Source organism: Aythya ferina, assembly GCF_964211825.1.
Source record: "Aythya ferina genome assembly, chromosome: 11".
NCBI lineage: Eukaryota > Metazoa > Chordata > Aves > Anseriformes > Anatidae > Aythya > Aythya ferina.
Genome location: NC_140307.1, coordinates 6573032 through 6590161, shown reverse-complemented (window position 1 = coordinate 6590161; position 17130 = coordinate 6573032). Strand labels below are relative to the sequence as shown.

Sequence of the window (17130 nt, the reverse complement as noted above, 5' to 3'; positions counted from 1 at the left end):
AAGTCCCTAAGCCACAAACTGCAAGAAGCAGGAGTAACACCAGGAATACGTTGGCTTGAGTCTTGTGCACTTTTTGAACACCTGCTGTTGGTACTATCAGTGCAAGATGCTGGTGAAAAGTTATAGGGCCCATCAGGGTACAGGGAGGGTACAGCACTTTCCAGGGGCAGGTCCAGCTGCCTTTGGCCATGGTCTTTTGTTGAAGTCTGGGGCACACATGGCCACGGTCTCTTTTGTTACCAGAAAATGATTCAGCCTTCAGCTGGCTCTGCCTTGCAGCTTGGGGCAGTGCGAGGAGACTGAGCTCCAGGGGGTGAGCCTGATCCCACTCCTTGTTCCAGACCAGAGGTGTAGGGTGCCAGGGCAGCTGCTGCACTGCCTGCCGTGCAGGGCTTGTTATAGGATGGGGATGTGAGGGAGACCTTTGTTTATATGGCTCTTCTTGTGGCTGTGTTCCCAAGAGCCTGAAAAAATGCACTTCAGGCAGGAGGAAATAACAGCCGAAGAATTCAATCCTCCCAGAACACTATATTTCAAACTTTATATATATTTGAGAGCTACACGTTATTTTCCCTAAGGAGAAAAGAGTTTCCTTCTGTCTCTGCGAGAGAGACAACTTGATTGCCTCACTTGAGACGGATTTTTCAGAGTGGCTGTAACCAGACAGACATCGTGATGGGGCAGCTTGTTCCTCCAGCCACGTGGGGCCCGGTCTCCCCCAGGACCCAGCTCCCAGTGCTGGGCACACTCCGCCAGCACACTTAGTGGCTGTGGCAGCGAGGTTGCTGTTGGGAATACAATTTCTTCTCTCCTGCTGCTTATTTTTATTCCCCCGAATTGACTCCAGTGCCTTCTTTTTCCTTATCTCTGCTGAGTGGCAGCCTGTAGGATACTCGTTTTTTACTCTGCTTTTCTTCCTTTTCTGATATCTCCACATTTCTGGGCCAATTTGCTGCAGTGAGTGGGTTTCTTTCACCAGTGTTCAGGAGTGTTTCACCCTCCTTACAGTCACAGGTGCCCAAAAAGCCCAAGCGTCCCTTATCCATCAACCATTTCCCTCACAGACCACATCCACAGCCGCCAGCTTTTGGAGAGGCCACTGAGGGTTTATTTCCTCTGCACGTTTGACACGCTGGGCCAGTGATGCCCAAAATCTTGGTGCCAACAGAGGGGACACTGGTTTGTACACAGCAGCATCCTGGAGCTGGCAGGGCCGAAGACACTGGAGAGAAGCCCTGATTTCAGGGTGCTGCAGAAGCTGGACATGCCATCAGGATAGACAAGTGAAGGGTTGCTTATCCTAAGGACCTCTTACAGGAGAAGGTCCGTATGTACTGGTGGCTCACAGGAGAGGAGTGTGGGATGATCTGCAGCCCCTCACCAGCCAACAGAGCCCCCAAAAATTGATTTCTAACCTACAGGATCATTAACCCCTTGAGTTCCCTCCACGCAGCCCTGCCACTTACACCTGTGCCCTCTTGCAGGTAAGCTGGACATCACTCCAGATGACCCTCGGTGGATCGGTGCGTGGTGGGGAGGCTTCCTGCTCTGCGGTGCCTTACTCTTCTTCTCGTCCTTGCCGATGTTTGGGTTCCCACAGTCCTTGCCCCCGCGGCCGGAGCACGCCGGGGAGAGCGAGCAGGCCATGCTTCCCGAGAGGGACTACGAGAGGGCCAAGCCGAGCAACGGGGTCCTGCGGCACCCGCTGGACGCGGAGAACAGCACGACCTGCTTCCAGCAGCTGCGAGGTGAGGCACTGCCCTCTTGTCACGTTCTCTCTGAGAGTCAGCGACAGGCTAGCATCTGGCGGGATTTATAATTGGTCTCTGATTCGGGCTACCTACCTCTACCCAGAAAAAAAAATACAAACCTAGTGTCCTGAGATTTCAGTCCCTAGCTTCTAATTATCTCTGGCATTGTCCTCGTTTTAAAGAGAGACTTTGTTCCACTTGAAAGATTTATTTTTTTTTTTAACTACAAAGCTTCTGAAATCCGTGATAGTCCTGTAGGGTTGATAAAAATGAAGGGGAACGCAGTTGCCTAAGCAGTTTGTGAACTTCTCTCCAGTCTACTGTCCTGCTTCCCTCTGCCTCCTGAAACGGAGAGCGAGCCTGCACGGCTGCTTCAAAGGGACGGGGAGCTCCCAGCACCGGGGCTGCAGCAGGGCTACTGCAATCCTAGATACAAGGCAACAAGTGCTTTACCAACACAGCTCTTAAACTGGGATGGGGAAGAGAGAGATACCAGCCCAAATGGCAGCAAAGCAGCGGGGTAGAAAATAGCTTGAAGCAGTTCGGAATAGAAAACCCTACATCGTGTCCTGCAGTGATGTCAAGGGGCCTGGATCTAATTAAGGCCAGCTAACGACCTGGCATTTTGCAGGAGTGTGGGTTTGTATCCTTTCCGTACTCTGCACCAGAAAGTCTTTCATCCAAGAGGGTGGTTCTGTAGTCCTGGTGGTTGCTTCCCACTCTCTGTCACAGTGGCAGAGCAGGTTTCATTATTGCCTAATACATTTTGATAAATGAGGACAAAATCACTTACTCCCTGTGCAGTCACCCTAATTGGGAGTTGAACGAGGTACATGAGGGAAGGGAAAAAAGAGGCTTTGGGGAAAAAATGTTTTCTTTAAATATAAAAATGGTTTGAATAGTTGATGTGGTTGTTCATTAAGGGAAGGTCAAAGATGTGAAACTTTGACTTGATGAGAAAATTCAAAAGAAAGGAAGGTAAAAGGATACATTGTTTGAAAATGTGCCAGGAAAATGAATTTTGTGATCCTCTTGTCCTTGTTGCAAGGATTTTCTCAGGTTTGGGAAATGGGCTTTTTCAATGGTACGTCCATCTGGATGATTCTGTGGCTTTTGTTGGCGACTCACTGGAGCATCTGTTTCTGGCTGCTTAGTTTTTGGAGTGGGCACTAGACATTTTTGCATTTTTGTAGAGAGGAATAATATATGGCATGTCCTTGCTGCAAGGAAGGGTGTCAGTTCTGCCTGGGGGTGGTGCTAAGCAAGCTGAGGTTCTTGCACACCGAGAGGCCAGTAGAGGTGGGGTGCCACAGCATCTATTGCTTGTTGAAGTACAGAAATGTAAGTGTCACTTCCATATGCTTCAAAGTACTGATTGCATCAGGAGGCACTACAGTCCTCCACGTTAGTCTTCTCATTGCAGGTAAATCCCACTTCGGATCAGTGAGCTCCAGAAGTCTCTTTGTAGATGGACTTTGAAGTACAATTTACATCGCATCAAATAAGACAGGGAACGACCTTTTTAGTCACGCCTTTGCGGCTGTCACAGATGACATGGTGTTGGTAGCTGCCATCTCCTTTCAAGTCCCTTGGCACTGTTGTCGCAGTCAGAACGTGGTCAGGAGTCGTATTTGCTGAAGTGCCTGCCTGGAGGAGGTGACCAGACCCCACAAGGGAAGACAAACATGCTTCTCTCATTTCTGATGAGTAGTGTTTAAGGTGATGGCTTGAATCTTGCTGTGTGTATGCATTATTCTGCCAGCAGCTGGAAAATATATGTGCATTCCTGCATGGTAGGACCTAATATCCTTAATCCATTTGTTGGCTGTATAAGGTTTCCTTTGGGGAAAGCTACACCTGTTAATTCTTTTCCTTAGGATTAAAAAGAAGAGATAATTGCATACAGAGGTTAAAAATATAAATGTGTACGTGTAGTCACAAGTTCTGTCCTATCATGGGCTTTAGGGTTTGCATGCATTTGTGGAGCTGAACAGCAGAGAATGTACCTGTACGTGGGTTTGTGGGTGGAAACGTTCATCAGGAATTGTGTGGCCAGTAACTCCAAGACCTTTTTCATATCTGTTGTTACTGCAGCTCAGTCCTGGACAGGTGTGTATGGGGCATAAGTCCATGCCTGCATGGAGGTGTGGGATTGTCCATCTCTTGTGCTTAGTTATGGGAAGGAAAAGTTCTTCCTCTGGACTTTGTGTGAACATGTTGAATCAACAGGGCATTCTTGGAGGCTAAACTGAAGGTCCTTTTTGGCTGTTGAAGAAAAAAAGAATTCACATCTCGCAGTGACTGCTTCAAGTGACTAGACGTGGCAGGAGAGAAGGGGGGTAGTGTAATTTGGAGACGTGCTCCCAGCTGGGTCATGGCTGTCAGCTAGTGACAAGGCATGTCTGGCACATGGGAGGATGCCTGAGACACTACAATGTTTGCTGAGAGACAGTGAGACGTAAGGCTGGGTGAGATTCCTCGGCTTTCTCTAGCCTTAGCACACAGAAGAGCTGTGACTAATACAGGAACAACCTTCTCGAAGTGTTGGAAAGTCTTTTTCATCTCTACCAAGGCCTAAATGGAAAGGAGGAGCCAGCTTTAGGGAAGCCATAGCATTTCTTTTTGTGGGGTATTTTCACGATGTGAAACCAAGCATCTTTAAGAAGAGCTTCAAACTTGCAATGAAAACCATGCACCGTGCTGCAGGTAGGATGTGCTGGCTGGGGCAGCTCTTCTGTGCCCCCAGAGAGCTGGGGAAGGAGGCTGAGCCCAGGGCAGTCCCTTTGTCCCCCTGGCTGTCCTCAAGAAAGCCCGGGGACAGTCCTGGGAGGTGCTAACCATCACCAAACTGGAGAATGAATGCTGCACCATTTTCTGTGATCACTGTTTCAGTTAAGCAACACAAAAGCATTTGGGAGCACAGGAAAGCGAAGGATTAATAGCAGGGAGAGGGTGGATAAATGCTGCCATTGATCTTTGCTCCCAGCTGGCAGCCTGGCAGGGTTGTTCTCATCCAGCGTTCTTCGTGTGGTCCACAAAAGCAATTCAGGCGTGGGCTGCAGCAGTCCTTGCTGTCCCGGGGGCACGGCTCTGCTTTCACACCTCTGCTCTGCCCTGGGGACCTCTCTGCTATTTGGGGCCGGAGATGACGTTCGGCTCTGTCAGGGCACCTGTGCCCTCTGCTCGTGTCTGCCATGCATCTGCCCCTTGCTCCACATCAACACGCTGCCTCTAACCCACCACCTGCTCCGGGACGTGCTTGGAAATGCTCTGTCAGAACCATTTTTCCCTATGAAAACATTACTTTTGTTGAATTCGAGTGGTCAGCGCTGATGAAATTTGGTTTCAAAATGCTTCCTTGGCTTTTTCTTTAACTCTCCCGAAGCATTCCGCTCTAAATGCATTTTGTTGTGTAATTATTTAAACCAGAAATTCATTACGTCTGTCTAGCGAGAGATATGAAAAAATGGCACGGGATTGAAATTGATATGGAATCCTTCAGGTTTGGAGATAGAAACTCATTCACAAGGAATTAAAAGCAAACCCACTGCGGAATTAAATGAATTTCAAAACTGCAAATTCCCTCAATTTGGAAACATTTTGCTTTCCACCCAGCTTCATTTCCAAGAGCGTAGGAGAGCTGAGATGTACAGCTGACAGCTGTCTTGTCTTCTGTTCGGTTCCTTCCTGCTCTCTGTGTGATCTGCTGAGTACCTCGAGAGAGCTCCCCTGGGTCCTGGCTCCCTGACCCCACGAGTGCTCTCCGGGCAGACAGGTAGTGCTGGGCCAGAAGCTCCCAGCTGTGCACGGGTCCCAGCCTGTATCCCTCTGTGGGCATTCATGGAATTGAGCAGGATTAGCAGGTCCCACAAGGAGTTTCAAATTCACAGCTCTAACATGTCCCAGTGACAACCTTTTGGAGAGGGCTCCAGCTGTGTGGCCGTAGAGGCAAGTCGTTGGCCCAGATCTGTTGGTCCCAAGACCTTGGTTCCTTACCAACACCTAAAAGGCTTGCTGAGAAGTCCTAATTGTAAGGAAGGGGAGGCAGGTAACCATGAAAGGCCCTACATCAGGTTGGTGCTGTTGCTGGAGGCAGGACAATAGACTACAGGAACCCACTGCCCAAGAAGCCTGTTTGACATGGGTGTCATCCTTTTCCTTCATACCCTTTTTTGGTATTTATTTTATGAACTTTGGTATATTAAGCTCAACTTAATTATCTCTAGTGCCTCTTGCCTTTTCCCATCTTCTCTCTCCCTATTACAGGAGCTTCCTCTTTCCAGGAGGTATTTTCTTCTTGCTGCCTTCACTCTTTTCTTCATCCCTTATTCCTCAAGCAAGCTGCAGATCTTGCCTTTTGTTTTTGTTTTGTTTATTATTATTATTCAAATTTGAGACTTGCCTACATTGCTGTTAGAAAGTAGTATTTTGGATCAATGCTAAATTTTGTCTTTCTCCCATCCCACTGTCCTAGGTGGACTGGGCTGTAAACCTCCCTCTAATTTATTACTTTGCTTTCTGTGTTCCTCATCTTTACTGCAAATTGAAAACATGTCTCTGTAGGGTGCTCCAACTGGAAAAAGGGGCCTTGGTGATTGTAATGCTCCAAACAATTCATTTCAAGCACCAACATGATGATTATAGTTTGTCGTTTCTGGAGAGTAGTTAAACCTCATGTAATGAGGTTGCCAATTATCCCCGGTACTCCCCGATGTTTAGTGACAAATCAAAGCTACTTGGTGTACATAAGTGCATTTGCTCGCCGAGCCCGTGGTCTGTCACCCACAGCTGGCCCGTCAGCAGGAGGGGATGCTCGACAACCTCAGCTCGAACTGCTGGTGCTTGGCGTGGTGTTGCTGAGGGTGGTAAAAGGTGTGAAGGTGAAGGATTAGCAGGGGCGTCAGAGAGCTGTGGGGCATCCTCCCAGGTCCCTTCCAACCTGAACATCCTATGACCAGTGCTGAAGGCTTTAGCTACTTGAGCAGGAGGAGAGGGTGATAAAGTTTCTACTTCTTCTCAGTGTATTGTTGTTTCTGTGATGTATCTGGTGTGTTGGGATGAGGATGTTAAATGAGCTAATCCTTCTGACCATGGGAGGGCGAGCCTCCCTGTGCCTTGTCTGATACAGCTAGCGGGTTCTCCATGAAGACTTCCAAGACTATTTTGAATCCCAAAGTCCTTTCCCTTTTTCCATTCAATGAGTGGACTTCAACATCAGATTTGTAGCTCCAAAATGCTGCTACGAAGCATGCAGCTAACCTTTTGGGCTGGAGCACGCGTCTAAATCCTGATTGAGTCAGCAAGGCGCAAGGTAACGTTTATCATCACTTCCACTGGGATCAGCTCCACGGAAGGAGCACCACGCTCAGCTCTTGTGCTCCTGGGGCTTTCCTGTCCCCCACCAGACATCTTCCATTCCCCCTTCCTACCCAGCACCATATGCCAGACAGCTGAATGTACGTCACTCCAGTCTAGGGAGAGGTTTTTAAACTTCACTGCTGACTTTTAATCTTGTTCCCAGAGGTATTTCACCCCAAGAACTGAGACAGATAAGGCAGCAGCAGGTGTCAAATGAATCATCTTAACGGGTGGCAGTAGCAAGATGAAAGGATATTCATTTCTTTGGGGAGCCTCTTGTCATTTTCCTTAGAAAATAAAAGGGAATGAGTTGGCCCATGCTGAGAGAAGATGGTGGAGGCTGCCAGGCATTTCCTCCTTTGCTGTTGTGCTCTTTGCACTGGGTTTTGTGTTACACCCTATTATATAGCTGGTACAGAGCCCCGTTGCGTTATGCACTGGTCAGATGTGCAGAAAAGGACAAACTTGTCCCCGAAACCTCACGCCCAGATGCACAGAGAGGATGACCGGTGACAAAGTGGTGGGACTTACTGCCAGGCAAGGCAGTCGCAGCAGCCTTCTCACTCGTGTGAGATGCTGCAGGGACTGCAAAACCCTTCCTCTCCTCCAGCATGTATGAGGGATTGGTTTTCACTTTGTAATGCATGAAGATTTGGTACTGGCCGTGCAACCTTCAGCAACAAATGTCCATGATCTTTAACTCCATCTTGCAAAAGACAGGCTGTCAGTGTTATTATTTGGTGGGTGAAGTTACAGAGAGACTTCTGTGTCTTTACATTTGAATTGGCACAAAGCTACATCTCAAGGAATCCATTAATCTTGTACAGATTGAACTCCAGAGGCACAACAGGCAGTAATACCTTAAATATGGCTTTCCGAGCTCAGCTCTGCCAAGTCCACCTTTGCTTTTTCCCTTCTTTTCCTGGCAAGAAGGGGAAGTTCTGCGGGTGGCCCCCAAAGAACTGAAGGAGGCAGCAGGTAGCTTCTGAGATCTGTCCACGTCTGAATCTCCCAGACTTCTTCTTCCCTGTAATTTTTTGTTTTGTTTTGTTTTTTAATAAGTCCTTTCCCACTAAAAAGTGCTGTGCCTCCTGCACCTTCATTATGTTCAGCAAATCCTCAGGAAGCAAGAATTTTATACAGCACGAAAAAACATTTGTGATGTAAAGAGACCAGAAACTGTGGAGTGGTCCCTTCCAGAAAGGTTAGATCAAACCTAATTATAACCTTTTTTTTTTCTCCCAAAGAAAGAACCGTGGGGACCCAAGCAGAGCCTTGACAAAGAGCTGTGCATTTTCTTGCTGAGGCCAGTGCAATTAGATTTCACACCAAAAAAAGCCCTAAGGGAAAATAGAAGCCACACCAGAGAAATCTGTCATCTGGCAGACCCTGGTACACCAGAGGTGGGTGGGGAATGGATTTTCAAAATGCAAATAGGGGCCCATTGAGGCTTCACTACACTTCAGCAGGGTAATTTTCAAACTTAATGATTTTCACATTTAATTCAGGGAGAAATTAGTCATCAGGTATTGAGACAAAGCAAGGCTCTCTCCTGTACTGCTATGCTATCCTCTTCAAGCTGTGTTATCTCGGCAATAATTAAAATGTTCACTGAAGTAGAAAATGTGCTATCTGATTCATTAGCCAAATTTCCCTTTGTAAGGTAACTTGTGTTTCCTTATCGGAAATAGAGACGAGCTTGGAAGAGGGCTCAGGACACTAGTGATGCAGGAGGGAAGAGCAAGGGATCATGAAACTAAAGCAGGGGTGTGTGTGTGTGTGTGTGTGTTACACAATGAGGAGCTCAGCACGTCCCCTGCTACCCCTGCAGCCACCAAGGCTGGTAGGGGCTAGGCACAAGGTGTCGTTCAGCTGCTCAAGCTCAGGTTTGTGGGAACACCCAGGCTAATCTGCGTGGCCTAGATGTGGGATCCTTCATGCTCATGAGTGCCCCTGGGCCAGAGAAGAGAATTTCAGCTTGCACACAAATGTGCTGCAAGAAGATGTTGGCGTGGGAGCCAGTGTTAGGTGGGAATTAAAAACTGAGGCAAACCTGGATGGCAGGAAAAGGAAGGGCCAAATGTGAGCTTGGATTAGCTTGTGTCTGAAAGCTTGAAAGAATGTGGGTACTATGTACACTCATGGCACTTATCAGCTGACTTGGTATTGTTCATGGGGAGCAGGCAGGGAGAGGTGAAGGAAAAAGAGAATATCAGGCTCTGACTGACGTCCCTTCAAGGGAAACGAGAGCAATGCTGGAAAACATTGATCCTTCAAAATTTCAAAATCATCCTTAACCTTTAGGAATAATGACAGATGACTTCTCTTTGCACCTCCTGGTACTTTAGATGACACTGTGGGGTTTGTTTCATCTGGTGTTGCCACTTTTCGACCAGTTTCTCTGTGTAGAGTGGAAATTTAGCCCTAATACCATGAGTTTGTCCTCAGGAGAGTAGCAAGGCACCTTCAGCACCTCGAGCAGAGCCTGCACGATAACACCTCTCCCTTTTTCCTCTCTTCTAGTGATCCCCAAAGTAACAAAGCACTTGCTCTCCAATCCTGTCTTCACCTGCATCATCCTGGCAGCCTGCATGGAGATTGCCGTGGTGGCGGGCTTTGCCGCCTTCCTGGGAAAGTACCTGGAGCAGCAGTTCAACCTCACCACCTCGTCTGCCAACCAGCTGCTGGGTGAGTAACCACAGGGATCGCCGAGCCTCCAGCATGCAAAGGCACTGAAATATTCAGCATGACTGGTAGCTGCAACCAAGCTTGCTGATAAGGCTGCTCAGAAGGTAACTTGCCCAGCATCCAAAGATGTGATGGCCCTGAAGTTCAGCAAAAATCCTAACCAAACTGGGCCGTTGGCACAATTACCTGCCAAGCTACAGGGCTGCCCATCTAGCTACTTATCTCCTGGTTCAGGTATTCCAGTTTTCTCCAGTTTCTCCTGTTAGTCCCCTCCTTTCCTCTTGTACTGAAAATGAGAGGACTGCAATCATCAGCTGAAACAGCTTCAAAAACCCCTTCTCTCTGACCATGCTATGCTGCTGCTGTTTCCCATGTACTCTTCATTTCTCGACATTCATTCATTCTCTGTCAGGATACTCATGCATAGGCAGGATCTTCATTTATTTTCTCCTGCTGCTCATTTCCAAGCAGTCTAGCAATTCGTTTGTGACAGCCATTCTCTCAGCAGCACCCATCTGAAATATCTGCGGGTTGATCTTGGCTGATCTGCACCCACAGCTCACCAGATGGGCATCTGGCAGTGACCTGTCAAAAACTGAGACATCGTGAAATGGATGAATCTTAATATCGAAATAAAAAACTTGCAAGCTGCTCTCCTGACAGTTACTTATTTTCCCATCGAACTCAGTGATATCTTCTGGTTTGGGCCCAATTTTCCAAAAGAAACAACCTCGTGCAGTCAATCTTGCCTCCACCGGCGACGCAAAACTTGCTGGTGGATTTTAATGGGTTTTACAGAAGGGCAGAGGTCTCTGAGATGTCAGGTTCTTGTAATTTTCCTGAAAATTAAAGGCTTGGCAAAGGAAAGCAACTTCAATATTGGCCCAATGGAAGAAGGACAACCACTGTGCTGTTTGAAGGAGGGTGTCTGGCTGGTCAGCATGTGTGGCCAGCTGGCCAGCCAGCAAAGAGGGAAACACCGTGAGCCAGAGCACGTCCTGCCTCTGACCAAGCAGGGTGTAGGAGACTTTGATACTTCCACCATCCTCACAACTTGTTTAATTTAAGCAGCGTTGCTGCCAGATTTCCCAGGTGGCTTTTGTGGGAGTCCAGAAATGTGAGGATTTGGATGCACTTCTGAGCTTAGCTTGGGAAGGTGAGGTTTGGAGTGCAACTGGCAGCACAGGGATTAAAGTGAACCCAGACACGTTCAGTGTGATAATGCCTCTCTGTGCCTGGAAAGTGAGTCACTTCTGGCAGTGATTTTGCATCTCGCAGTTTAAGGAGATTCTGTAAGGGAGGCTTAGCATTTTCAAATGCAACTATTGCCTAATCTCTGAAAATCAGACTGCTTTGAAGTATACCAAGTGGGGTTCACCCAAAGCTTCCAGACACCTTGGAATATTTGTGACTTTTCTGGCTGCCAGCTGTCACACGAAGCATTAAAGATGCTGTTGTTTAGGTTAAGGTGGGCCACCCTTGGCCATTTTGGCATCCTCCTAAAATATGGATGAAAACTAGAAGAAAATTGTGGCTCCTCCAGCGGTAAGTATACATCCCTCTGTGTGGAGCAGCCCCAGTCCGTGTCCTAAAACAAGGCTGGAGAAAACAGCACGGATATAATTGTGCAGTGCCTGAGGCGAGGAGAGGAGCGAGCTGGTGGTTGGTGAGTTGGTCTGCCATCCCAGACGGGCTCTAACTCAGTCACTGCCAGGTGTCAGCGCTTCTGTGGCTTCTGATTGATGACTGCTAAGAAGAACACGCCTGAGTGAATGAATATCAGCTCCGGTAGTTGACCATTAGAAGGTTTCCCAACGATAACACACAGATCTGATTGCTGAGAAATACAAGCCTGTAGCAGTGTGGTTCACTGACCCTTACCTGCACTTGCTGATAACTGTTTTTTTTCTCTTGCAGGGATGACAGCAATCCCATGTGCGTGTCTGGGCATATTCCTGGGTGGCCTCTTGGTGAAGAAGCTCAGCCTCTCTGCTCTGGGAGCCATCAGGATGGCCATGCTGGTGAACCTGGTGTCCACAGCTTGCTACGTGTCTTTCCTGTTCCTGGGATGTGACACGGGACCCGTGGCAGGGGTTACTGTTCCCTATGGAAACAAGTAAGTCCCCAGAGAGGTTCAGGGTCTCCCCTCCATCCAGCCAACAAAGGGCACATCTCTCTCAGCTTTGCCAATGTAAGTGCCACGTAATTGTCCTCAATGAGCAGCCTTCAGGCAGTGCCGGCCCACGGGCAACCATATAGCAAGCAGTTTAAGGAGGGCAGCATCGAATAATGCTCTCACTCTCGGGGCTCTTCATACCACATGTGAGAGCTGAGTGCCTGCAGCTGACAAATGAGCTTTACTAAAATCAGCCAAACTGAATCAAAGGTGCCAGACCCAGTTCTGAACCCATGGCCACCTACACAGCGCTCGATCCACCACGCCAGCTGGTTTCTCCTGGCAGTGAGGGACATAACACTGTTTTGTGTGTTTATTGGAGTGCCTGAGGGGAATTTGTAGAACCAGGTTACAGACACATGGAAATTTGGATATGGCGGAGAGAGCACGAATGGCTCCAAACACATTTTGATGGGAGTAACGAGGTACCCAGTTCACTGTAGCATTCACAGGACTTGGAGAGTTATTCCCTGTTTTCTTTTCTGGTGCTCCTCAGCATGCAGCAGTGACTTTTATGAAGATGAAAACTTCAGGCTCTCAGCTGTTCACTTCTCCAGAAAAACACAGAGCAACCTCTCTGGGCATGTCTTAGGGTCTCCTTGGGGCTGCTCATTGAGAAGACGAGGCAGCCCAAGTTTCACATTAGATTTCCTATTGCAGAGGGATGGTGGCCAAGGCATTTCTGTCCTCAGGAGAGACTGTAGCCTGGATTTCCTCAAGCTGGGACCTTGATAGCCTGCCCACTGCTTTTTGTAATTTGTTTGCCTTAACTCACCCTCCCTTCAAAGCCATCTTTGTGCAGCACTGATTGGAAAAGCTGGCTGGTATCATTATACTACCTGTTAATTTCTATTTCTGCTTCTCCTACAGCTCAACTCCAACCTCATCTCTGGACCCATATTCCCCCTGCAATAACAACTGTGAATGCCAAACCGATTCCTTCACTCCAGTCTGTGGTGCAGATGGGGTCACCTACTTATCTGCCTGCTTTGCTGGCTGCAGCAGCACGGTAAGCAGCCTTTCCTTGGCATCTCTCACCTGTAGGAATGACTCTGTGAGAGCAAGTGAAGGAGGGTAGTGCATATCTGGTCGAGTCACTCAGTTACAGTCAGCAGTGGTTAAGCCCCCAAGTCTCTGGTCCTGAGCCATTGATGTTTCTCGCTCTGTTGCCTTCATGCCCGCTGGCTCTGGCGGCAGTGTGCCAGGGGCACTCATAAAGCAGGATGGGTTTTCCCTTCGTTCTCCTCCTCCTTGTCATCCCCCTTTCCAGTCTTTCTTCTCAGCACTGAAGCAGAGCAGCACAGGAGGAAATCTGTGTATGTGCATTGACAGAATCCTGATCTTCTGCAAGAGCTTGCTGGCCCAAACTGTGGGGAAAGCTCTTTTCTCCTGCTGCTCCCCGTCTCCCTGGTTCTCCACCTGGTAGTGTTCACCCTGGCCAGTCCTTTCTACTTTTCTACTTGCTTTTTTCCCGAGTCTGGTTCCTAGACACATATGACCAACTCCTGATTTTATTCACCCTTGTTTAAGATTTCCTTCTGCTCCTCTTGCTTCTCTCTTTCACTCCTTTTCTCTGAGGCAATGGCAAGAACAGTTGTCGAGAGAACAGAGACTCCCTCTAAAGACATTCTGCATTTTTCAGTTCTCCATTTCTAAGAGTTTATTCCTTTAGAAAGCTCTTCAAGACCAAGCCATCTCTGTGTAAAGACGAAGAATTCTTAAAAGTCTGCTTTTCCATTTTTTACTGCTGAAATGCTAATGCCTGCTGGGTTACACTGCAAACGAAGGCCTGTCGCTCCCGTGGGGGGGAATTGGCAGGGTTTCTGCTGTCTCTGCTCCCTGGCTGGGGCCGTGCCAGGCGCAGTGACCGTGTTGTGTGGAGCCTGAGGGAGGTGAGCCCAGTCGTGGTGACCGTTTGCAGCTTCAGGGACATCAGCGCTCACCGCGTGCAGTTATCCCTCTGTGGTTTCATCCTGCCTTTTTGAGGAGACATCAAACCTGCCTCCCCTCCCTGAAGAGACAAACCGCCTGCGAGCACCAGGCAGTGAGGCACAAGCTCGCTGCTAACAAGCGCAGACTCGCGGTACAGATGACCTGGGAGCCAGCTCATCTTGCTGAAACCTCTTCTTTCCCGAATTCCCACTCCAGCCTCAAAGATGAAGGCGGCCCTTTGAAAAAAAAGGAAAGTGCCACGGATTCACGGTGCTCTCAGCAACCCCAGAAGGGACCCACGAGCCTGTGGCCTGGGCCGTGGTACATGCAAAGACGTTACCTCCTGCCCTCAACCTCCCGACAAGAGACAAGCCAGCACTTCGGGCAGCAACGTGAGCGTTTTGACAAGAAGCCAGCTTGTACAGAGCACGCAGAGTGGTGTCTCACCAGTTCGCCGAGCCCTTAGCAAGAGTACGACCAGCGTTGTTCGTGTCTGGAGTGCAGGAGCGACCGCCTTGCTGTGTGACTCAGGGCAAAGCTTGGGCTCCTCTGGAAGGAGCGCAGGAATGAAAATTCAGCTTGGTCCATTCAGCGAGCAGCTGCCTGACCTCGCGCTCCATGAGAGCAAACCTCTGAGCAAGAACCTCTCTGTCCTTTCCCCTCTCTCTTGCTCATTCATTCTTTCTTTTCCTTTCATCGTCATCTTGGGGTTCTTTTTGATGCTTTGGTTTGTGTGGTTTCTCGCAGTACCGTTTTGAATACAAATTAGTGAAGCAGTAGCATCCTCTAGAAAGGGCATTATCAAAAATTATGGACCAGTTTGGCCATGTCATGGCCCTGAGGCAAAGCCAAATTTCCAAACCAGGTTTTAAACCCATAATCCAGGTAATGACCTGTCTAGAGGTTCTTGTGAATGTTATATGCTCGTGATGAGCCAAGGGTTGCTTTTTACTGGGACATAAAATTCTCTGAATGCTTTATTTAACTTTAGTGCATTGGATGTTTCTGACTGCCTCTCTACATTTTTCCTCTGTGAACAATTTTCAAAAACAGCGTGTAGCTCAGTTAGGTTTTTTTTCTTTTCCATTTGTGCTCTCTTATCGAGCTGGTTGCAGGGGTGCACCTTTCCAAAAAGCTTTAGGAGTATTGGGGCTGATAGGCAGAGCTCTGGCACCCACAGGAAAATCCCTTTTGAGCCATTCCCGAAAGTGACCCATGCGTGCAAAGCCTTTGACCGTACATCTTGTTTGTTTTGTGCCGTTGCTTTTCTTAATCTCTCTTTTGGCGGGAGGTGCGTGAATTCCAGCCCAGCGTTACATTGCTGGCATCTCAGGGCTTTGCAGTGAAGTACCAGCTTGTCCCTCTCCTGTCAGAGCCAAGGTTTAAAAAAAAAAAAAAAAAAAACATAATTAAAAACATGGGTAATTTGTGTAGATAATTACCCCAAACTTGGGATGCTCTTGAAGGTGCAAACTCTGCTCCTGTGCAGCTTCACACACGCACAAAAAATAAAAAATCTGGGTGTGCAAGCTGCAAGGCAGTGGAAAATAAATGTGTGGTTGAGTGGTGGTGGGGTTGCAGACAAGGGAATCTGTAGCGATTTGGCATGGGTAACAAAAAGTTGCTTTGCCACGGGGCAAAGGTAAAAGTCCATCTTTGATGTTTCCTGGGTTTGATGCCTGTGAGTTGTATCGCATGTCAGTAATAAAAGATCAAAGATCTCCCGAGTAAGGCTGAGGCACAGCACTAAGCGAGCGGATGTAGCTGGTACAAAATACTTGCATTGCTCTGGGATAGCACCTCGGTGCAAGGTGGTTGGAAAAGCAGATTGAGGGGCAACGTTTCAGGGTCCGAAGGTAGGGACCTGCTGCATGGTTTGTTGTACCGGGTAGAAAACCACACCAACGGGAGGAGAATCTGCCCCACCATTGCCAGGAACAGGCACTTGCTCTTTGATGAGAGCCCATTAGAAATAAGCAGAAATGAGCAGCCAGTTGTGCACGTTTGCAGCACTGGAAATTTTATCCCAGGATTTTTCAGTACAGGTATGTATTTAGATGTGGTTTAATCTACCGGGCCATGTCCTGGCAGGTTGGACACCAACAATGTACAGCAAAAAGAGCCAGGAGTTACAAATTACTGCACTGTTATTGCTGTGCAAACACCACTGCAGTTGTGCTAATTGTCACCATCTCAAAGCCTTCAGGTGGCAGCTTCTCACTCACAGCACAGGAATTTGTTATGGTAATGATTGCTTGCCAGCCAGAAAGGCACCTACATGTCTACTCCCGCGATCCTGGAGCTCTCCACTGCAGTCTCTCTTGCCCTCTGTGCACTTATGTGGAAGAAAATCATTTGACTCCTATGCAAGAAGAAAGAGATTGGTGTCAGAAAGGCTAGAGTAGCGTCCCCACAGATCCTTAACTTTAGAGGCAGTGAACCAGAAAGTGTGCTTTTGTACATTCCTAAGGGGACCCCAGTAGAAAAGCAAAGGAATTTCTGCTCGAATGTGGTAGAGGGAAGAGGAGGAGACGAAGCTGTTTTTCAGTATGTTTTACTTATGGCATTACTCCTCTTACAAACATGTGACCTGCAAACCCAGCAACCCAACGAAGACAAGACATGAATCATTTATGATCGTTTCGTTCTGTATTCATTAAGGGATTTCTTGGTAGTATTGTGCGCCTTAATTGCATCGACATCCCCCACTCACAAATTCAGGAGGGCAAGCTAGAAAATAAGAAAGAAAAAAAACTAAATCTGTGACTGGCAAACAAAGCTTCTTTTCACATCCTGCACTTGCTGGAGACATCAAAGAGAAATGCAGTCGTTTCGCTCTTCTTCTGATCACATATTGATAGTTTATCTTGCCTGACTTCAGCTTTTAGCTCGACACAAATTTCTCTGAACCAGGTGTCATTGATTAGCCCTGTAGTGCACTCGAGTCCAGCAGTGTCCGTGCTGCCACACCACGATAGTCAGCTCTTGGTGGTCTGCAGCATGTGCCATGGGTGTCCTCCTCCCAAAACCCAGGGTGCTGGAATCAGGCACTGGTCCTGCAGCCAGGAACAGGGCTGCAGATTTACCTGGTTTTAACATACTTCAAGTTAACTGCAAGAGCCATGAAGACAAAGGTAAAGAAGAAAGTAATTAGACCCATAATTGGGGGATCTTTTGTGTCTGAGGGACACAGATCGTTTCTTTATTCTCCTCTGAAGGGGCATA

At 48.1% G+C, this 17130-nt stretch overlaps 1 protein-coding gene across 1 annotated transcript in view; it reads left to right on the top strand.

Annotated features, from left to right (window-relative positions):
• The window catches only part of SLCO3A1 (solute carrier organic anion transporter family member 3A1), a 129732-nt gene that overhangs the window by 96338 nt on the left and 16264 nt on the right, over positions 1-17130 (top strand). The window contains exons 4-7 of the mRNA XM_084532839.1: positions 1485-1748; positions 9633-9797; positions 11715-11913; positions 12844-12982. Of these exons, the coding sequence (XP_084388965.1) occupies positions 1485-1748; positions 9633-9797; positions 11715-11913; positions 12844-12982 (767 nt within the window). The remainder of the gene's footprint in view (positions 1-1484; positions 1749-9632; positions 9798-11714; positions 11914-12843; positions 12983-17130) is intronic.